Consider the following 24,797-nt stretch of genomic DNA (forward strand, 5'->3'; position numbering starts at 1 on the left):
AAATGCCTAAATAGAGGAAATTGAAACAACTTCAGTTTCATCGAAATGTGATGAGTACGAAAAACATGCCCCAAAAAGCACCCAAACGAAAAGTTACAACAAAAACATGCAGCCAACATGCAGATAAACCTTCAATCTTTCAATTGCAACCAGTATTCTCACCTGATTATGCATCTAGTTGACGAAATTTTGTTCAAGTTTCTGAAAGTATCCCAAAAAATCGCAACACAAGGTCCACAACTTTAAAAAAAAAAGTCTATTTTTTATAATATTGTATTTAATAATACAATCAACCTTATTCCTATTTCATTCATAACCTTTCAATTATACACGAACACAAAAGCCTTTACTTGTGAAATGTTTTTAAATTAAAAAAATATAAAATACATTACTTTATTTCTTCTTCATAGCCGAATTTGGGGAAGAAGTAATAGTGTAATGTAGTCACAACATGTATGCTATTTTTTTTTAAATTGAGATAAGAAAAGATTTGAAAGATTGAAGGTTTATCTGCATGTTAGCTGCATGTTTTTGTTGCAACTTTTCGTTTGGGTGCTTTTCTTGGCATATTTTTCGTACCCATCACATTTCGATGAAATTGAAGTTGTTTCACTTTCCTCTATTTAGGCATTTCGAGATTTTCTGACTTTGTTAAAGTGCAGCAATTCATAGTTATTTTATGCTTGATAGTTGGTAGGAGTGAACACTTTGATGAATCTAAAGAAAAAAAATACATTTTAGGTTAAATGTCACTAAATTTTGAACAGGTCAAATGACACCAAAGCAGGAGCTCATTCCCACTAAATCACTGTGTCGAAAACAAGTCGGAAGGCTTAAATTTGTCAAGATTTCCCAGAAGCCAAATCAGTCACCAATATCAAACTCCTGGTCTTGGGATGCATTTGTAACTAAAGTTTTGGCATAATTGAATTGGTTGGTGGAAATATAAAAGGTATTAACGATATCCAGCCGCATTAATAGTATATTTGGCATATTATGATAGCCTAACCGTAACATATTAATTCATATTACTTGGACAATATGTGGATCTTCCAAGTATATAAAAAATCCTTCCGAAAGTCACGAGAATCGAACACCAATAACTTTTAAACGTTGCTCACGTGCTATTCTGGTTAGCAAAATTCCAATTAGTATTTGGTTGCTTGTAAAACATAAGTATAATTTATTTTTTTACCTTATTGATCAGTGCCACCACAGACTTGAAAACCCATGGGCAGCATGGTTTAAAATACATATGAACTACAATGTGTATGCAAACAGTTTATTTTACTATTTATTGTTGTATTCGACATCTGTTAATCAAGATCCAGACAGCATGACTAACATTTTAGAAGTTTTTCAGTTATTTTAATGACAGTAAGAACTTCCATTACGTTCCACTTGTTGTTTGTTTTATTAACGAGCTGCCATTAAAAACGTTCACCCTCTTGACGCGGCTGTAGAATCTGCACATGTGGTGCACGCACTAATAATTACATCAGATGGGAAAGTGTCATTCCGAATACTGCATGTATTTGTCTAAAACATTATCGGCACATTGTAATATTTCTTTACTTTTATTAATATAACAATTTATACATTTCAAAAGTAACAATATATAAACAAACTGTATAAAACATCAGCAAAATTTCAAAAATAATGTCAGTAGACAACAACATATATATAATTCAATAATACAATTTTGATAATGAATTAATATAACTGAAACTGGTTATATTAAAGTGTTAGTGTAATAGACTATAGAACCAGAGGCCCGTTTCAGAAAGGAGCTTAGTCTTATCTTTAACAATCTTAAATTTGTATAAATGGCACATATGGAACATCACATATGGCAACACATTGATTTTAAATCCTTTACGTTGTGTTCATTTTTTAACACTGGCTGAATTCACTCAGATATGTAGCAGAAACTATGACACTAAGATAATTTCAACCTACGATTGAATTCGACTAAAATCTTTTTGAAAAGGCCCCAGAAGTGGAGGGAAGTGCACAATTTCGAGTACACTGTAGATTTTTTTTTATTACGAATCATATTTCTTTATCAAAATAGAATAATTAATTTTATTATATTGATAGAAAAACGATGTTTCCCAATTTAGAGCATATAGGAATAAACCAGTCACAGCATACCAAGAATAACGAAGAATCAGTCTTTAATTATACGTAATTTGAACTCGACTTTGTCTTTGTTCTTGATATGCTAAGCTCTTAGAAAGTAAATGGGTAAAGTTATATGAGCCGCGTCGCGCGATTTTGGGCCTTCGGACATATATTTGCTATTACAATGTTTTAAGGTATTTGAATGAAATTATATTTCAGGAAGATATTCTGAAAATGTCATGATGATATCACTTAAATTGCGTAAGATACGTGCTTATAAGTAAGACCATGTATTGCACATTTTGAATACTAAATTTGACGTCATTCAAATGACGTCGTTACGAAAGCACATTATTCAAATGACGTTCAAAATTAACGTATCAATATCACATTTAGCTTATAATTTAAATTCTTTTCTTATCATAGAATCTTCAATGACCATAAATTAAGATAAAAATAATGAATCAGTTTTGTATTTTTAGTACATTTGGCAGTTTTAAACACAGCTATTAATGCAGGCAAAATATGTTGGGATGAAATCCATGGTTGCTGTGGAAACATGAGTAAACCAATGGTCATAAATTGTGGAGAAAATGACGCACCAATGACAAACCTTAAAAAGAAAGAAGTTTGGAAGAAATTGATTAACATAGAAAAATCATTATATTTGGCATTTTATTAATGATTATTTCATTTATAATATTTATGTACGAAAGCCCAAAATCGCGCGATGCGGCTCATATTGCATCGACTATTGCTTAAAGATAAGGAAGGGTGATGTATGTCTGTTGGCGACAGAAGAAAACATAACTAATAGGTATGCTTATTTATACATATGTTGGTTCTGGAATACAATGTGGCATCATTATGTTGGTTATAAAAATAATATAATATGTCAGCACATTGCGGGATTGCGGTTACGACATCTCTTATCCAACTAAGTACCCCGGGTAAGTATCGATACCCAAGGTATATTTCCGACCTATTTCTTTGGAAAATACTCCATTCTCGCTTGAACACTAAAGCTTCTCTACATCACATGATCAGTATGCCATAAATAATCAATCGTAATTCATAATAAGAGACACCAAACAAATAACTGGTATAATAATGTACAAGTATCTCAATATTTACACAAAAGTCTTAAAATAATAAATACAAATATACCATATGTACGACGATAGAGCTTTTTTAGCACATTTTGAAACGTCAGCATTCATTGCTCTTTACGTGTCCATGAAACACACAAGTGGTTTCACCACTCTGGACTTGGACTGTCAAATGAACACTGAGCAGTAGTTTTCCCCAGGACGGGGGCTATGGAATGCCACTTGGCAGTCTCCAGGGGCCGGGGAGACATTATCTCCTTCCAGTGACTTCGCCCACTCCGGCAGCCATTTTCTCCAATAGCTACGTGACCAATCACAGCGTCTTTCGTATGTAATTTCTTGCGCATGATAACAAAGTCTAAACTGTAAACTGTTTCCGGCGAATCGCTTAAGTCAAATAAAAAAGGCTGATTCCAAATCGGGTTGTACCCATTTGAAGTTTTTGTTTCTTTCGTTTTTACCACTTGGTCGTTCTTTTGTAGATTGATAATGACATAATGCCCTGGAAAAAGTATAATCATATAAAACATTATGCATTAGAAAAGACGAAATTGCAACTTATATGACAAATCGGCCACACGTGTAAGTCAGGTTGAAATAATTCTGAGAAGTTATTGCTATTTATTTTCATATATTGTAAAAGAGAATAAGCAAATATTTTGTCACCATGTTCTACCAATTACAACAGATATGGCTGCAAATCTTATATCAGTAACGAGGAGATAATATGTGACCTGTGGAATTAGATACGTGTTGTTGCGAGCGTAAGTCTGATTATTGCTAACCACAATCATAAGCAGATATATACGAAGGTGTTAGCTTCTTGTTTCTTATAACGATGAAATAATGATTCAGGTATAGCGCTCATTGTCTGCCAATTTGTTTCAAATTATATTAATAATGCAAAATATATGGGCTCAAACATGATTGGGACATTTATTGATTTTTTTTCTTTATATCAAGATTTTCTGCACAATCAATGGCATTTTTATGGTGGCATAAAACTGCCGTAAGTTTACCTGTAAACGTCCGCGAATTGTTTCGTGTTAACCACTTAATTTTCGATAATTATCCAGATATCTAGTTAATATTCGCGAAACCTTTTCGGTAAGTTAATATCGTAAGACTAAAAATTGGCTTGAAAGTGCCCAGAACTGCCACCTGTTACCTTTTTTAGCTGTAAAACATTAACAGGTTAACTAGTTATGGTTTGCGAATTCCACTTAATAAGTAATATAATAATTGGTTCTGGGCACTTTCAAGCCCTTTGTATTCTTATGATATTCATCTTACCAAAAACGTTTCGCCAATATTAACTAGATAGAATTCGCGAACGCTATCAATAACGGCAGTAATATGTCACCAAACATTTTGAACAGGACCATCCTTATATTCCTGAATCCTAGTTATTCTCGTAGCTTGGTGTTAAAACGGCCTCAACATCAATGTGGTACAATAGATTGCTATTATAGAGCATCATTAATCTAAATTTGGTAATAGACTCGAGTGTCCGTATTCGGACTACACCAGGAACGATTACATCAGTACTTGATGGAGTTTAGCGATCCTAAATGAAATGCCATGTTGGAGATGGCGGCATAAGGAGTGCAATATGAATTACCATTTGTTATTTTTCAATGCTAAACCATACTGTTTGTTTTGAATATGGATGGTAATAAACAGCATTTGCATTGTCGTATGTGATTCAAATAATATCCCAAATATTGATAGCGTGTGCTTAAGTCAGATTGAGACGTGTAAGCTGCCATATGCCAAATAATGCATTGAAATAATCTAGTGTTTTATAACTATTTATGTCAAAACATGTTTGAACAAATAAATTTGTATACATATTCTAGTAATGCCCCCCCCCCCTTTTAGTTTGTAAAAACTATGTAATTACTTTTAAGACAAAATTGCTTGTCTTACCCGGGTCTCCTATGAGTTTGTCCGACTTGGGTAGGTTTGTTGCCTTCCTCACCATAACCTTGATGCGCGTGGCGCCCGCTTTGTACTCAAGACACACGAATAAAGAGCCCAGCTCCTCCAGTAGGTATTTGTCCGGGGTGCCCTGGAAGGGGGTAGGGCATGGAGGTTAGCAGTGACAAGTGATACCGGCGTTGTACAAGTAATGTCTAGTTTGCGATTTACATTTAATTTACCTCATTTGTACTTAGAATTCGATTTCCCACATGGAAGCATCATTTACAAATGAAAACTTGTAGTTGAACATTATTAGATTTAGGATATATACGAACCTCTGTTAGCCTCGAAAAAACTTTTTAGCTCCCGTGGTAAACTATAAGCACTTATAGACATATGCTAGTCACGTGACTTACCTTTCTTTGTTTGGAGCCGAGCGGCATTGCCGTGAAGTTGAGCGTTTCGCTGGTTGCCCAGTCATAGTCGCAGCATTTCATGTTCATCTCGCCAAGGAAATCCTCCTTGCTTGAGCGCGATTTCTTGCGGTACTGGAGCAGAAATCGCATAGTGGATTTCTCTACTTCCGCCACGGTCAGGTCGTCAATCAGGAAGTTCTCGTTAAACGTTACCTCCCTGGCGCCGGTCACCGTCCTGCTGTGCATTCCGTCCACGTTCCGCGGGAACAGGTAAACGACCACAGACACCTCGTAGCCGTAACACTTCTGAGGCAGGTCGGCGATTGACAGCAGTTTCATTCTCAACTGGCGGGATTTGGAATCGTACTTCAGTGTGAATGAGATTGATGGGCCTTTCTCTGGCTCACTTTCGCACTTAGAAGTGAGTACCGGATTTGACATAGATTTTTTCAGGACTTTTTTCTTTATTCCCATCGACGTCGATCCCATGTCAACGCTATGGACTTTGGTCAGTTTCTCGCCTCCAATGTCACTTGATTTTCTAGAGGTCCGACTGTCCCTTCCGGTTTCAAGGTAACGTCCACTTCCCCCGAGTTCCTGTTGGTACTCCGTTACGATATCGAACGTATTGTACGTCGAATGATACGCAGACGGTTCGCTGAGCTGTCGGCGGGTGTCGACAATGGCGACGGGGGACGGTCGTCGAAGGGTGGTAAATATGTTGTCGTAGCGTGCCGCTAGGCTAGTGCGTTTTCGTCGCCGGTGTCGCAATTTGCGCAGACAAAGCAGAAGGACGACCGTAACGATAACGAGCACTACCGCCACAACACCAACGATAATGAGCACTGAAAATTATAGAGGAGGCGAAATGATGAGATGCAGCAAGACAGTGATATTGACAAAAACAAGCGATTACATACGTTATATATAGAGAAGTTTAATGAAACGAGTGTTCCCGTGAAAGGACTCTTATTTTATTGTATACGCATATATGCATAGTAAAAGCTAAATATGTTCAATGATACATTTTGCCTTGATGTTGTCTATAGACTATAATGTTCTTAAATGCACTTAAACAGACATCCAAAGAATGGGCGACTCTGTGTTGTCATGAGCAAAAACAGTATCTTGCTTCCAGAAAAATAACTTGTATTCAAATGACAATGAAAACAATATAAATTTCCAGTAGGAAAATAATTAGATTTTTTCCATCAATGAATTTTATAACAGGCTTCGCTAGTGTCTCAAAAACACTTGATTTTCATTCTGATTAGAATTTATCTACTTCTTTATGACATAAGTAGGCGTTTTTCTGATTTATCGCCATGGCGGAGCTTTATTTAATTCTTACACCGCACCTGCAAAACCTTTGATTAAAATAATATTTGTATTAAACGTATTGGTGCTTTAGGTGTAGCATCAGATAATTGTCCAATCATGTGGCTATATTTCCAAACAAATATATTCGCTATTCAACGGTAATATCAAAAACAGAAGCTGAACTAAAAAATGCCACTCCTCTGCCTATGTAAAATTAATTATCTTGATCAGGCATAAAAACAAAATTGTTTGGTTAGGGTGTCATTTTCATCGTTTGGGAATGGTGTTAAAGTTATCTTCTGTATAAGCATTTAAGGTTTTAAACAACATATTGAAAAGCAATTTAAAAAAAAAGATTTTTTTTTTTTCATTTTTTTTTCAAACTGACTATAAAAATGGTAGGGTCGGCGCATTTTCCGTAGGTTGGGTCGGGTAACCCGAACCAAATGTATTTTTTTAGGCCTCAACATCAAAATCGGGTAGAACCCACATCGTTCTACTGCAACTACTACAACCATCGGTCATGTTTCTGAGAACAGCATGACTACAACATGACAGGTTACGTCATGAACCCGCATCAACGTGTGGCCCATGCATTTGTACCGTTTCTGTATGCGTAATCACAACCTACTGAATCTGTTTTACAACATATATATATATATGAGTTTTATTGATACGAAAAAAGAGAGTTTTTCATAACACTTTCATTATTACACATAAGTTTAAGTTTTCTCCCTCATTAATAAAGTGCTAAAGCACAACGAGCGAATGGAGGTCAAACACTAACATAAATAAGTTGTTAGATGTTCAAGCACAAACTTAATAATAAATTCATGTTTCACTGAAGTCGATCTATTCAACGTTAAAATACAAGTATTGCGTATGAAACGGTTATATAACCTACCAGATGTCAGTTCATCGGAGGTGTCCGCGGCCTCAACCGGAGACTCTGCCGTAGGCGCGGCCGATGCATCCGCTTCTGGTCGTGTTAGGATCATGTTCTCCGGCATGGGGGATTTAATCAACACGTTGTAAGCTGCAGAGAAAATACACTTCTAGATTAATAAATAAAACTGGAATCCCGCGACCTGTCTGGAGCGTCCATCATAGATGTAGGTCGCTAAGACAATGTAATCCATAGGCTATGTGACTGCCATGATTCGCACAGCTGGCATAATGCTTTTAAGATATATTGGTAAATTGAAACAATTGTTTTATAATGTAAGTCTTTAAAGGAAAGCAGCTAGCTATTCGATTTTATTGATCCCGCATCAGCAGTTTGTAAACTTGCTAAACATACTTATTAACTAAACCGATATTTCCTCCTGCAGTGCTTATTATTCTTATACTGCAAATACAGCAAACTCAAAAATTCGCGATCTGTCATCAAATCTGGCTAATGCATAACCTCGAGGCAAATAAAGCTTTCAATGCTGTCAGAGAGACACGCAGCAGACTGTTCTGAGAATGCGGGGGAGGGGAAATTAAGGTTGCGACTCTTTCCGTCGGAAGAGCTTAGGCCAGAACAACCATTACGCGCGATGTAATTTGAAACATCACATAGAGGTTACGATTACATTGGTTCAAATATGGAAACTTATTACGTTTTTCGGAGAAGAATGTTGTTTAGTCTGATACAGTATAATGATCGACACTCCAGGATCTGCGTTTGGGTTTGGATTTGGTGATGCAGCCCGGTTACAGAGCGCCTGATATTTAAGTAGTGCGATGCCTTGGCCCCCGGCATCTGTGCCAGTTCAAGGTGACCCGGGCCACCTTCCCCCGTGTTGCCACAAATCAACAATGTCAAGATCTATTGCGCCATTCATTTTTATTTCAGATCGGAGAACTCTGTAATAGCTTAAAAATAACCTTCGCCCACTGCTTCTACATGATATATGACACGATTGTTATTCCCAAGATAGCAAACGTGATTAACTACGCTTTTATTATATGGGTAATCAGGTTCAAGAAGGGAAGTATTTTAACCAGAAAAAAACAACACATTTTATTTACCATCTTTAGACATACGACTATGTTTACAACAAATTACATTTTTGCTCTTGATTAGAATCTGGTGAACAGACAACGAGATGTAAACAGACAGGTATACAAATGCATTCCTGTTTACATATACAAAGGTCTATAGACATTTATGTTCAGTCGGGAAATGCACATGCTCCCGTGTTTTTAACGAGTCCACTAACACGTATATCTTGTCATTGTATTGCAGTAATAGACTGCCTATCACCGACGATCAGTAAAGATAAAAACCCCTTTGGACAAAATCTTCAACACAATATCTGCATCTAGGCAGAATGAAGATGATTATAGTGACTTGATTTTTGGAAATAAAATGTTATGTTGGTGGAATGATGGACAATGACTTCGAGCATGGTCGCAACACATTTATTGTCAATAATAACATTTAATTTCCAAAATGCAAGTCACTGTGGTGATGCTAACGTTATTATTTCAACTTCTTCACATATATTGTATATATACAGTACACGATGAAATGATAATGACGCAGATGGTGGAAATACATTTAAACGTCGACGCTAATTCATGTCTCCATTACCATGTTGCAAATTACTAATGGTGCTTATGATGCTAGCACCGTATTATATTGCGTATATTAACATTAGACCTACTCTTTTCACATTTTGCAATCACAGTTCGGCAGTATGACGTTAAGCACCCTGATATTGGACATTGACTGATGGTAATCGATGTTTCGAATAACCGCTGTACCTTTTCACATACGTTAAACAGATTTCACACCCTTATTTTTACCTGAACTGCTTTATAAATCATACTAAGAACAACAAAATCAAACAAGCAGAGACAAATGTAAATGTAAGGATTGGTTTGAATTCTTTGTGCATTCAAAAAATATAAACACTTTGCAAATTTCCCAAGAAGCGCGCTTTATGGATTTGCAAGATCGCGCCAGGCGTTATACTCCATACACGCACAAAATAGGAATCAATCTTTAAATTTATTTTGCAAATAGTACATCCTAAGATGGTTTGGTCATTAGACTATCAAATGTTAAGTATAGACTAGGGATTAGATAATACAGAGAATATCGATACTGTATCGGTATTTGCCGTTACCGATACGTATCGATTCACGAGCCCGGCTTATCGTTACGAGTTGGTCAAATGTCGTAACGAACTGGCCCGATACAGGCCCGCTTTCCGGTAAGAAATTTATACTTATCCGCTATTGTTTATAAAACGATTGGTTTATTCACCGATTTCTTTCTAGTTACTAAAAGTATATAATTTCCCAGTGACGTCATCCGAAGACACACAGGCGACAATTTTGCCCTACATTTGCACGACCAGCGAACCGTTACCCTTTTCAACCGTTTCATAGTAATGTCGAAAAAGATGAACTTTTCGTCACCATGAGAACTTTAAGAATGAAATACGTCTTATATAATTATTTAAGATGAAAATATATTACGGTAAGAATTTTTTCTCTGACTGGTAACATTATTTTCACAATATTGCCAGAAAATATATTTGGGCATACGAGTATATATTATATTTATTATATACTCTGGTTTCTCTAGTAATGTTTTTATTATACTTGAATGCTAAACTCTGTATCGTATCGGCATGTAGTTGTATCGCTACGTATCGTATCGGCATGTAGTTGTATCGCTACGTATCGTATCGGCATGTAGTTGTATCGCTACGTATCGTATCGGCATGTAGTTGTATCGCTAAGTATCGTATCGGCATGTAGTTGTATCGCTACGTATCGTATCGGCATGTAGTTGTATCGCTACGTATCGTATCGCATCGCGTCTTATCCCTAGTTTCAACATGACATGTCAACATAGATTTCCACTCGTTTAAAAAGGACAAACGTTTATATGTAAAGAGACAATCATTTGTATAAGATTGGTTCGAATGAAAAGTTATTTGCGTTTCTTTGAAAACAGTGGCATGTGCGCAGACACGCATTATAGTTACAGTAGGAGAACTATATTCACAATATGGGGGAGGGGAGCTGTTGAAACTGTTTGTATATGCCAAAAACAAAATTAACAAAAGTATAAGCGATATTATTATGGCGCCTTTTTAACAGCGTGGTTTATGGCCAAAACATTTTTTATAAAGGATAATAAAAAATAAAGTCGAATGAATTAAACATGATTTTGATTAAATCAAAAAACAAACATCACCCTATATTGTGCGCCTTTAAATAATTGCTGTACTTTGTAAATTCAAAATAGGAAATAAATATTATTTGAGCTACAGTAAATGTGTATGTGATATCTTCGCGTCAACTTGAAATACTGTCAACTTTGTAGCACGATAAATTAAAACGATATTTTACAATATCATTTAAATATTTTGTTTCAACAATTTAACATACTACATATTTTATGTATCGCGTTCAAATACAACACCTTAATGTTTCAAAGTATTAAAAGCGTCAACTTACGAATGTCGGCATCTGTTATGTTACGTTTTATATAGGAAGTTGTCGAGTGTTCTGCTATGTGTCCATGGATAGTTTTGGACACCGGGGTACTGGCGTGTCCTGAATAGGCAACGCCCTGAAGTCGGTTCAACAAGCCAATCATGGTGTGTAAATCCAAGAAATCACAGAGTCGCAAAACTCAAAAGTCCGAGTCAAAAGCAGTCAAGAAACTTTATGAATATTAATCATTGTTTTGACTTCTGTAGGTTCTGTTCCAATAGTTTCGGTTTTCAAGCATTCATTCAACTGCCATGCTGTCGTCTGCCGCGAGACTTATATAGATAGTTACCCATAATACATCGCTTTCACAGAGCACTTATTTAAACACAATGTTGTGTTCCAATAAAACGCTCGCTCGTCTACGATTAACCAATATCTATCTGGAAGTGACAAATACCTATAATGATCCATGTAATGCCTGTTATATGACTGCAATGTGCGATAAGCATATACATACAATTGTTCATAAGGATACGACTGACCATTATTTTTGCCGATGAGACGAAAACCCGAAACACTATTTCGCCGAATAAAGGGTCAAATGACAGATCAAGGTCACATTTGAACATATCAAAACAGAACGTACTATAAATAATGAGTAATGTGGACTTGCAAAACAGATATGGAACCATACAATAGCGTTACATAACACAAACATACATGTACAAGTGTAGTTTCGTGATCAAAAGACATGAGACATGAAGAAAAAACACCTTGTCGATTATCACATGATCTACGACACTAAAGGAGTGAAACAAGAGGAGTGTTCGTTAAAGCTGCACTCTCACAGATTGAACGTTTTGACAACTATTTTCATTTTTTGTCTTAGAACGAGCCAACTTTTGCGAAAATCCATGGAAACTTGTTACATATGACTGCTGACAAAAACTTAGATCGCAGATTTTTATATTTATGTTCAAAAATTGATGTTTATGCATTTTTCTTAAACCGTTAGTAACGGTTATTTAAGTCATAAAACATTAATTTTCGAACGGAAATATGAAAAACTACGATCTGTTTTTGTCAGCAATCTTAAATCGTTGGTTTGCAGATATTTACGCAAAAATTTGCTCTTTCAAAGAAAAAAAATAAAAAAAGTTGTAAATAAGTATATCTGTGAGAATGTAGCTTTAAGCTTTATCTCATATATATATATATATATATATATATATATATATATATATATATATATATATATATATATATATATATATATATATATATATATATACACGTTAGACAAGAGGGCACAAATGTGCCATGAACGAAGCCAACAATATAAGGGCTTTTTCGAAGAGACTCGGCCTAGTGAACTTTTACACAGCATGTGGAAGGCCTAATTATATACGCCTTTTAGTTTCTGACAAGCCTTTTTCATTTTCTAGCATATAAAGTAATGCCAGTTCACGATATCATTAACTTGGTAGAAGTTCAGGAAATATGCTACATACCTCGATGTTGTGCCGTTCTGATCAAGAATATTTTAAAAGTATGCAAATACTTCACATTTCGACATTTAAGAGAAGACTCCACAAGGACTACAATTAGTTTGAATTGAGGGGTGAACTCATCGATGGGAGGCGACGAATGATCGGACGACGCACTGGCTATCGAGACGAACCGGACTGGCAATGCGCACAATACGTTTGCTTTAGAATAAAAAAACGTTGAGCTCCAAGTCAGGTGACATTATAATTTCATTCAAACACAGCGGATTGATTGACATAGAGGGATTAACAGTCGTCGTGCCGTCAGTGTTGGGATCGGCATTCGCATCTCCGTTTAATTAAATTAATCATCCAGGTTTGTCTGAGACAATTTGGTTAACTTGTGAAATCTATTGACGGAGTGGTGCGAAAAGAACGGTATGATGTCTTGTTTAATTCACAGGCAAGTCATAAATGCTGGTGTGGTCACTGATAATTACGCCTACAGTGATTTATATTCTTTAATTCGTTATGACCGTAATAGCCATAACATATTTTATGTACAATACTCCTACAGACATCATGCAGTTATGCCGACAAAGCAGGCTTTGTCACGTATTATAAATCGTAAATAGTTAATTAAAATAAGTGCATGGCCACTAAACGTCAATGTCACTTAACAGTGGTGCAAAGAAAATGAGCTGTCGACACGTACGTGGTGCAGCAGTGCCCTGTGTTTACTTCTACAAACGGGAATGTGATTTATATTTTATTTGATAATTTTATACAACGGACATATTTCGAAAATCGGAGAATGTTGTACCGTGTAAGAACATTTTTACTGCAGGCTGACTACAATTAAGTCTCAACATTGTGCGAATTGGTGTTCCATGAGCTTTTCTCCTGAGTAGGATCTGTGCATATTTTGAGATCTGCTAGCATTTCAAGTACACATCGTTGCTTACACACACTGTTACAGCAATGTAGCGTATGCAAATATAACTGTTATGTTGAGTACTTACACTGGAACACAAAAAACAACAACAAAATCTACTTCTTAAAAAGGAAATACATGTATGCACGTATAATCATAACAGTGGTGGTGTTGTTGCTCTAGTGTTTGCGCTGTCGAGTAGTGGTAGCGCAGTTGAGTATGTTTTGCGCCCGACATAAAGATTTTGAATTATAACATATATCTTAATTTGCGAGAATAGTGTTCATTGGAGCTGTATGTCTTGGAGAAAGTCATGCACCGATTTATGCCCGTATCTAGTTATGATTTGCGCTTTCCACTTAATTAGTACCATAATAAATGGTGAACTAGATAGGATTCGTGTTACCTCTTATCTATAAATGCACTTTTTGGCTTCTTGCAGGAACTGGTTATCTAGTTATGGTATCCAAAACCTGTTTACTTCTTGAAATTCATTATTTTTTGTATATTTTTGTTTCGTTACATATCAAAATAATCGGCAATGTCTGTAAACGGAAGTGATGGTCTAATTTCCAACGCTTGGTGTGAGATGGCGTCCATAAAGGCCACGATAAAATTTCAGTTCAGTAAATTGTTATGTTTAAATATGGCATTGAAGATGAATATCCCCATAGGTATTACTTCTGAAAAACTTAAGATATACCTATAACATTGACTACTTCAAGGTACCTGTCATGGTCATTTCAAGATCAGGGTATGAAAACTACCTCTTTTTCAATATCCTTTTTTTTTAAGTTGACTGATCTATTTGGACTTTCTTTCAGACTCATATGATACCAAAATGGTATGCTAAAATTTCAAATACAACAAATTATAAAAGCTACTACACTCCTATTTCAGCTAATACGTTGGAAGTTATCAACTTTAAACACGTTCTTGATTCTTATTTTTTAAAGAATAAAAACAAACGTTAATACGTGCAGTTTAAATGTTTTCTGACAGGATGACATTTTTTATTTCTCTTAAATTACTGCAACATAATATCGCTTAGTGAAAAAGAGTTGTATTAAATACAGATATTGATATCTTACGTGAATAATATAAGCTTCATCATTATGTCTAAAGTTCTTTTCAACACAAACTATTTTATTTTAAATAAAGATCAGTGTTATCAATTATCATATAAACGCGTACTTTAACCAGCCCAACTGCGTTAATATCCCCGATAATGACATTTATCATGCAATTCAGTACTTATATTCAAAGCAAGAGTTCATTTTTTTACATTCAATAATTGTTAAAAAAATACATTTTATTTAAGAAAAGCTTACAATGATTCTTCTACTTACACTTTCTAACATGTTACGCATTTCAAAAATCTAAAAGTCCAAATCATTTGAATATCAAAATGCAAATATTTTTATGACCAATATCGTCATTACTAATGGCTTCGTTTTATGTGAAAAATTCATGATACTTATTAACATCACAAATAAGTGTTAATTATATTTCATCTTCATCATATATTAAAATCAAAATCTTCTTGGGCACATCCAATGGTAAACAAGCTACGTATGAAATATTTTTCAGGGGTTTAATGTAAGCCCATTCAGCCGGAAGTATCAACTTTTAAGGCCATCTTGTGTTTTTACAACATATTGTGTTAATTTTCCAAACAAATTTACCAAACAACCCAATAAATATCTTTCCCCAGGTCGAAACAGTTATTAAAAAGTCAAAACGAGTTTCTATAAGTCCACTGAATTCGTCAAACCAAATAAGGGCGCGATTTCAAATTGTCTCTTGAAGACACAATATGTCTCCAGCAGCCCTCTGTATCCTAATTGTTGTAACAAGCCGACTCATTATCAAACAAGCCCAAGACGGAATGTTTTAAAGTTCACTGTGTGTTAAAAAACCGTTAATAAAGGGAGCTCTATCAAACGTTTTGTAATACTTGAGACCATTTAGTGTAAAGAAATACATGTAAAGTCAATTCAGTGTACTGTAAATCCAAATTCTGCTGCAATGAAGTTTATCTAGTGTTAAACACACCACAGTAGGGTTCTTCTACATTTAACTCAATTCAAAATAATCTCAAATGCAGCTTCATTAAAGTCCATCATAAGTCAAGTAAACACAAAAGCAGTATAACAATGGGCATTCTTAACAACAGAAGGTTTCTACACAAGCCCTTCCAGGGCAGACCAGTCCTTTTGTGGCTACAGTAAAGCATATGCATAGATAAACAAACTTTAAAGGGTCTAAACCTAAGTCAGTCCAGTTCTCTATCATTTTCATTATGACTGCAATAAAGCGCATTCAGAGCCAAACAAACGCATGTGTAGCTCTAATTTAGCCTACTCAGTGCTTAACTGACCACATTTGGCAACCATACTGCCCGTTTAAAAGCAAACAAGCTTATTTGCAGCTGTCATATTTAACGTTTTCAGTGCCTAATACACCACATGTTGGCAACCCAACACAGCCCATTCACAGCCCCCAAAAAACATGTGCTTCTCACATGAGGACTTTTCAGTGCCAAATACTACACATTTGGGTAACCATGAAGCCCATTCAAAGCCAACCTGACCCATGTGCAGCTCTATCATTAAAACTAGTACTTAATGCCATGTGGTGGTCATATTCGATTTGGCGGACATATTGTATATATTCTGAGAGGGTCCTTACGCTAACCATAACAGGATAGTTTACTTTATCATGTTAAAGATTTCATAAAAAAAGTAGGCTGATGTAAAGGAATATATTTAATTTACATTTATTTCATTCCAAATTAGATACTAATTGGTATTAGCATAATAAAGAAAATTATACAGGAATTCACAAATTTGGTTGGCGTTTTCGTACTTTGACCTTTAAATGGCCTTGACCTTGAGGTAGTTAATGCAACATGTTAACTTAATGTACATTGGAAACATGAGCACTATTCACTGAAATACACTTCTCTATTTATTTAAATGTGTGGCATTTTTAGAGATAGAAAATAGGTTACGCAAAATTAAGATCAAAACTTTTGCAATACTGCAACACCTAAAATGTTTTGTAATAAGCATCAATGAAAATATAGGGTTCTTGGTTTTTAAAATCGATATATTAATCTTTTTCAGGGAAATTATAGTTGCCAGGGCAAAGATGTTTATGACATTTTTACAACACTTCCAGACGTCGAGGAAACGTTTGACGCTGCCAAGCAAGCACTAACCCAGTATTTTGCACCCAAGAAAAGTATTGAGTTCGAAGTGTACAAGTTTCGACAGGCAAAGAAAGAACCTCACGAAAACTTGGACAGTTTCCACACACGACTCAGAAAGCTTGGAGAACACTGCGAGTTTGCAAATACAGACAAGGAAATTAAGTCACAAATCATACAAGGCTGTACGTCAACAAGACTAAGGCGCAAAGCGCTCAGATCAGAAATATCTTTAGACGAAATAATCAAAGAAGCGCGATCTCTAGAACTATCTGACAAAAACGCAAGCGAGATAGAACAATCAGCCAACCACAACAACAGTTACAACACCTGTGCAATCAGGCAAAAGCGAAAACCAAACCATCGTCAACAACGACAGTCTACCAACACTTACCTTCAGTCACAACAGAAAACACGAAGCTGCAGAAACTGTGGTAAGGAGTATCCGCACATGAATGGCCAATGTCCCGCTGCCGGCAAAATATGTAATTTTTGCAAGAACATGAATCATTTTGAGATTGTTTGTTGTTCAAAGCACAAACAGTCAAAGCCAGTGCATACATTGGGTACCGATAATTGTTCAGACAGTGAAATTTCGGACAATGGTAAAAGCAGTAACGAATTTGCATTTGGACTTGTAATAAATTCAAACAAGCCAGACATATCCTACAAGCGACCTACAATCAAAGTCAAAGTCGAAGGTCATGCCCTAAAAATGCTCGTAGACACAGGGTCATCGATAAATGTCATTGATGAAAAAGCATACAACGCCATGAAACCGAAGCCAAAATTAAACAAAACGGATACGAAAGTATACGCATACGGTTCAATTGAAGCTGTCAAAATTATGGGCCAGTTTCAAGCAATGATAGAAACCAAAGACAAGTTTACGACAGCCATGATATACGTAACGAAAGGAAACAGTGGAAATCTGTTATCATACTCTACATCAGTGTCACTGCAAGTCGTTCCAGAAATATATTCAATGACATGAAAAAGTGAAATATGCGATAAATTCCCGAAGGTATTCACAGGAATTGGGAAATTGAAAGACACACAAATTGAGTTATTTGTAGACAATACAGTTCAACCCGTTGTGCAACCACATAGAAGAATACCATTTCACCTTCGAAAACAGGTGGAAATTGAACTCAAAAGGCTCGAAGACATGGATATAAACGAAAAGGTAGATGGACCAACAGACTGGGTATCACCGATTGTCGTAGCACCGAAACCGAAGAGCAAAAACAATGAAATACGTATCTGTGTAGACATGCGCCTTCCTAACGAAGCCATTAAAAGGACTCGACACATTATACCGACAATAGACGATCTTATTGTGGACTTCAAAATGGTTCAAAAATATTCTCAAAATTGAATTTAAATCAGGGATACCATCAACTTGAAATCTCAAAGAAAACACGCAACATAACCACATTCACTACACATGTTGGTCTAAGACGTTACAAAAGACTAAACTTTGGATTAACATGTGCATCAGAAGTTTTCCAAAATGCAATACGGACCTCACTTGAAGGACTTGAAGGTATACAAAACATCAACGATGACATAATCGTGTATGGCAATTCGCAGGAGCAACACGACAGTAGACTGGCAGCCGCCCTACGACGTCTACAGGAAAAAGGCCTCACACTGAACAAACAGAAATGTGAATTCAACAAGAAAACGCTTGAATTCTTCGGCTATATTTTCAGTGAAAACGGATTTTCTGCTGACAAAAAAAAGTGTGAAATAATCAAAAACACACCTGCTCCACAAAACGCATCAGAAGTACGAAGCTTCCTCGCAATGACAAACTATGTCTCCAGATTCATACCAAACTACTCCACAACGACAGAACCTTTGCGAATGCTCGTGAAGAAAGATGTCAAATTCGTTTGGGAAGAAAGACAGCAAAATGCTTTTGATAAACTCAAATCGGATCTAAGCAGTGAAACTGTAATGACATATTTCGATCCAAAATTGACAACACAAATTGTTGCAGATGCAAGCCCCGTAGGCATAGCAGCAATCATGCTGCAAGGAGGGAAAGTAGTAAGCTATGCAAGCAAATCATTAACAGATACCGAGAAAAGGTACTCTCAGACCGAGAAAGAAAACTTAGCTATCGTATGGGCAATTGAACACTGGCATATATACCTCTTTAGACACAAATTCACCGTCATAACAGACGCAAAAGCGCTTGAACACATATACAAAAACCCGAAGTCCAAGCCGCCAGCCAGACTGGAACGGTGGCGAATGAAAATGCAAGCCTATGATTTTGATGTCATATACAAGCCAGGTTAATCAAACATGTCAGACTACCTAAGTAGGCACCCTGATGTCACAAAGACGCAAGCAGGCGACGCAGGAAAAATCGCAGAAGAATACCTGTCATTCATTACATACCATGATGTTCCAAAAGCGATGACGTTGCATGACATAATCAATGAGACAAGCAGTGACAACGACCTTCAACAAGTGATGCAAAACGTCAGACAATTCTCGTGGAAATCAAATTACAAAACAAATACGGTACTAGATACCCTTGCACGTGTGAAAAATGAACTGACAGTTGTGACGTTCAAAAACGGCGAAGTTCTCTTGCATAGAAATAGAATCGTGTTACCTAAACAGTTGCAACAGAAGGCTATTTCAATAGCACACGAAGGACACCCAGGAATAGTTAGGACAAAACAACTATTGCGCGAAAAGGTGTACTTTCCAAAAATGGACAAAATGGTTGAGGACTTGTGTAACAGTTGTATTCCCTGTCTCGCAGCAACTGATAAAAACTCCAGGGAACCACTTCAAATGACTGAAATGCCAAAACAGGCATGGGATTCAGTGAGCATGGATTTCTGTGGACCATTTCCTGATGGAAAATATCTTCTTGTTCTGATTGATGACTTTTCAAGATTCCCAATTGTTGAAATAATAACATCTCTTAATGCAAAATCAGTTATTGAGAAGCTTGACAAAATATTCTCAGAATATGGAATACCTGAAATACTGAGAACTGACAATGGACCGCCGATGAATAGTGCAGACTTTCAAAACTTTTCAAAACAATTTGGTTTCAAACACAGAAAAATTACCCCTATCTGGCCTCAAGCAAACGAAGAATGCGAGCGTTTCATGAAAACAATAGGAAAAGTAATTATTGCAGCAAAAACTCAAAAAGCAGATTGGCGCACAGACATGTATGCATTCGTACGCAACTATAGAGCTACAAAACATGCGACTACAAAATACAGTCCAGCAGAAGTCTCTTGGAAGACAGATTAGAATAAAATTACCATTTGCACCATCGAAACCTTCAAAGAAAAATGTGCAAGTCAAAGCTCGTGAAAATGACGCATATCAAAAAGCTAAAATGAAATCGTACGCGGATGCAAAACGGCATGCAAAGCCGGCAACATTTGACGTTGGCGACTCTGTACTTGTCAAACAACACAAAACAAACAAGTGCTCCACACTTTTCGACAGTCAGCCATATAAAATTACAAAGATAAACGGTTCGATGATAACAGCGAAAAGAGGAGACAAGTCAATCACCCGCAATTCGTCCTTTTTCAAGCTGATAAGGCTACAAGACTCCGACAGCGAGGACGACTTCGACGACTTCTACCGTCCTGGCACTGTACGTACGGACGAACAAGAGCCTTCACAACCGAGATGTTCATCGCGAAATCGAAACCCCCCAGAACGTTTCCAAGACTTTGTGCAAAAGTGATTTATTGTGAAAAGGGCACAATAATCCCTTTATGGATTTAGATTAATTTACCAATATGTTTGCGCATTCTTTGTATGTTTAAGAAATGGAATATTTGTTTACTATGTTTATACTTGTGTACATATCATTTTAATTCAGGACATTTCGATGCTATTGCAAATTTCTTTATATGTGACCAGTCTAAATTTATTGAACAGATTCAACTTTCTATCGAAAACTGAGTTACCTAAAATTCTTTGGAATTTACAATCCTCCCAGAGACGTGCTATTAATCTCAGAAAACGACCAGTGTAATAACAAACAGACAATTTGTTTTCAAAAACTTTGTGGTGAATCAAACAATTAGTGCTCGCCGATGCCATAAATCTGACACCGTTGGACATTAGCTCTATCTGCCACAATTCGTAAACTGCCAGAACATTAACTACTCTCCTAATGAATTGACTATCATGTGGTTAAACAAATTTAATGATTGAAATTGTTTTAATATTAAACTAATCTTTGGCAGATGCTGAAAGTTTAAATCTGAGAAAAGATGGGACGTAATGTTGTGAGCATAGAAGTAGCAGTATAAATTGCTGTTTCCAGTCATGAAATTATTAAAAAAAAATGTCACGTCTTTAATGTATTCCTCTGAACTAACAACCAAACTGATATGCTCTCCTTAACATGCGTTCGACATGGATCCCTCTGATAACCAATTAAATATAACCTTTTTGTGACACTGAAGTGATTAGAAAACATATTTGTCAATTTATCGTGTCACAGAACTGGGAGCGGTTCCATTGATAATACGTTCATTCATTATTCTGAGTAATGCTCTAATAATTGTCGGAAAGTGGAGTCTATAGCCATAAATGGATATACTATATTCGTTTAGGCCATTTTTAGAAAATGATTAACTGAATTGATTATCCGATTTAATTTTCGAATAGAAACTAGCAGAGCCATGCGATTTCAGGATAAACGGTTTCCGATTCTCAGACGAATTCCCGGTATGATTTGAGGAAGTGAGTTGTCTTGTAACGTCTATGAATGGCGGAGACACCGAGGACAGTTTCATTATAGAATCCGTGTGCAGCATGTTCTCATCGGATTCTTTTTTGCATGGGTCCGTCATTATTTACTGCAGGATAAAAGCAGCTTGACGATAACTCCAAGCCTGTGATGCATTTTGGAGTTAATAACCATAGAACGAAAAAATAAGATCTTTCGATATTTTTTGAAATAAACTTACGAATGAATTCCAATTCCAAGAATAGCGTCTGGTGCTACTTAGCGAATGACTTAAACATTATATTGATTTCCATCTACGCTCTCCGTCAGATTTGCGGGAAACAACAAAAACAACGTATTTTGTTTCAAGATCTTCTTATTTATATCACACTCGGTACAAATTCAAAGCAGTTTTGGTTTAATGAGAATTGGAATATTCGGATGTCAGTGATTTTAATGATCAAACGTGTTATTTTAAAGTTTGTAAAGGTCTGCACGTACACATTGCTTGCATCATGACTTGGTCATTAATATTTGAAGAGTATTCGAATGCCAAAAGTAACGTGCGTTCATTAACTTGGTAGAAGTTCAGTAAATATGCTACAAACCTCGATGTTGTGCCGTTCTGATCACGACTATATTAATAGTATACAAATACTTATCACATTTCGATATTTTATAGAAGACTCCACAAGGACTATAATTCGTTTAAATTGAGGGGTGAACTCATGGAGGGGAGTTGACAAGCGTCGAATGATCGGACGACGGACTGGCTGTTGAGACGAAACAGACTGACAATGCGCACACTACATTTTCTTTAGAATAAAAAAACAAGACCTGTCACAGAGACAGCGCGCTCGACTATTCCGCCGGTTTTTGGTGTATGGATTGAAAAGTTTTGGCAAAACATGCATGGATCACTGTTAGATTAGATTTCAATGCAATACATGATGTGCTGAGATATTTACATAAATTGAATTGGAAGATATTTGAGATGGTATGCAAACTTTAACGTAAATTCTAAGTCGAAAAAGGGGCATAATTTTGTCAAAATGCTTGATAGAGTTACCTCCTCCTGTGTATAGGTTGGGGGCATGATGGTGAACAAGCGTGCAAAGTTTCAAAGCCATATGTCAATGGACTTTGAAAATATTTGAGGTGGTACGCAAAATTTAACGTAAATTCTAAGTCGAAAAAGGGGCATAATTTTGTCAAAATGCTTGATAGAGTTACCTCCTCCTGTGTATAGGTTAGGGGCATGATGGTGAACAAGTGTGCAAAGTTTCAAAGCCATATGTCCATGGACTTTGAAAATATTTGAGGTGGTACGCAAACTTAAACGTAAGTGGTTACGCCGACGCCGACGCCGACGCTCGGGTGACTAGGATAGCTCTCCTTATTCTTCGAATAGTCGAGCTAAAAACGTTGAGCTCAAAGTCAGCTGACATTATCATTTCATTCAAACACAGCGGATTGACTGACAAAGAGGGAATAACAGTCGTCGTACCGTCAGTGTTGGGATCGGCATTCGCATCTCCGTTTAATTACATGTAAATTAATCATCCAGGTTTGTCTGAGACAATTTGATTAACTTGTGAAAACCATCGACGGTGTGGTGCGAAAAGAACAGTATGATGTCTTGTTTAATTGACAGACAAGTCATAAATGCTGGTGTGGTCACTGATAATTACGCCTACAGTGATTTATATTCTTTAATTCGTTATGACCGTAATAGTCAAAACTTGTGTTATGTACACCACTCCCACAGACATCATGCAATCTTGCCGACAAAGCAGGCTATGCCACATAATATTATTATAAATAGTTAATCAAAACAAATGGACCGTTACCGAATGCTGGTAAACAAATGGACCGTTACCGAATGCTGGTAAACAAATGGACCGTTACCGAATGCTGGTAAACAAATGGACCGTTACCGAATGCTGGTAAACAAATGGACCGTTACCGAATGCTGGTAAACAAATGGACCGTTACCGAATGCTGGTAAACAAATGGACCGTTACCGAATGCTGGTAAACAACTGATGTCAACACAACATTGGCAGTATAAATTGCTGTTTCCAGTCATGAAATTATTAAAAAAAAAATGTCACGTTTTTAAATGTATTTCTCTGAACTAACAACCAAACTGATATGCTCTCCTTAACATGCGTTCGACATAGATCCCTCTGATAACCAATTAAATATAACCTTTTTGTGACACTGAAGTGACTGGAAAACATATTTGTCAATTTATCGTGTCACAGGACTGGGAGCGGTTTCATTGATAATACGTTCATTCATTATTCTGAGTAATGCTCTAATAATTGTCGGAAAGTGGAGTCTATAGCCAGAAATGGATATACTACATTCGTTTAGGCCATTTTTAGAAAATGATTAACTGAATTGATTATCCGATTAATCTGCAAATCAAAACTAGCAGAGCCATGCGATTTCAGGATAAACGGTTTCCGATTCTCAGACGAGTTCCCGGTATGATTTGAGGAAGTGAGTTGTCTTGTAATGTCTATGAATGGCGGAGACACCGAGGACAGTTTCATCAAAGAATCCGTGAGCAGCAAGTTCTCATCGGATTCTTTTTTGCATGGGTCCGTCATTATTTACTGCAGGATCAAAGCAGCTTGACGATAACTCCAAGCCTGTGATGCATTTGGAGATTATAACTCTAGAACGAAAAAATAAGATCTTAAGATATATTTTGAAATAAACTAACGAATGAATACCAATCCCTAGAATAGTGTCTGATGCTACTTAGCGAATGACTTATACATTATATTGATTTACATCTACGCTCTCCGTAAGATTTGCGGGAAACAACAGAAACAACGCATTTTGATTCAGGAACTTCCTATTTAAATCACACTCGGTACACATTCAAAGCAGTTTTGGTTTAATGATGATATTTTAACATGACAGTAGTCAGTATCTGCGCAATATGCGCAGTATATAATTTCAGCAAACCCATCAATACAAGGCAGTGTCATTTCAACATGTTCAGCCAAATTACATGCTCGAAAAGATTAGTTGGAATATTCGGATGTCAGTAAGCGTAATGATCAAACGTGTTGTTTTAAA

General features: G+C 36.3%; 2 protein-coding genes and 1 pseudogene across 2 annotated transcripts; 2 read left to right on the forward strand and 1 right to left on the reverse strand.

Annotated features, from left to right (window-relative positions):
- Nucleotides 1–2,120: 2,120 nt before the first annotated feature.
- LOC128227162 (synaptotagmin-1-like) lies at nt 2,121–11,457 on the reverse strand. Its single transcript, XM_052937420.1, has 5 exons — nt 11,357–11,457; nt 7,797–7,928; nt 5,573–6,417; nt 5,163–5,304; nt 2,121–3,735 (listed from the first exon to the last, which is right to left on the reverse strand). The coding sequence occupies exons 2-5, from the start codon at nt 7,900–7,902 to the stop codon at nt 3,380–3,382; spliced, it is 1,449 nt and encodes a 482-aa protein (XP_052793380.1). The 5' UTR covers nt 7,903–7,928; nt 11,357–11,457; the 3' UTR covers nt 2,121–3,379.
- Nucleotides 11,458–12,093: 636 nt separating this feature from the next.
- LOC128226260 (uncharacterized) lies at nt 12,094–19,277 on the forward strand (annotated as a pseudogene).
- Nucleotides 19,278–19,283: 6 nt separating this feature from the next.
- Nucleotides 19,284–20,258, forward strand: LOC128226261 (uncharacterized protein K02A2.6-like). The gene has a single exon (XM_052936144.1). The coding sequence runs from the start codon at nt 19,284–19,286 to the stop codon at nt 20,256–20,258; it is 975 nt and encodes a 324-aa protein (XP_052792104.1).
- The last annotated feature ends 4,539 nt before the right edge of the window (nt 20,259–24,797 follow it).

The sequence above is a fragment of the Mya arenaria genome, chromosome 3 (genome assembly GCF_026914265.1).
Source record: "Mya arenaria isolate MELC-2E11 chromosome 3, ASM2691426v1".
NCBI lineage: Eukaryota > Metazoa > Mollusca > Bivalvia > Myida > Myidae > Mya > Mya arenaria.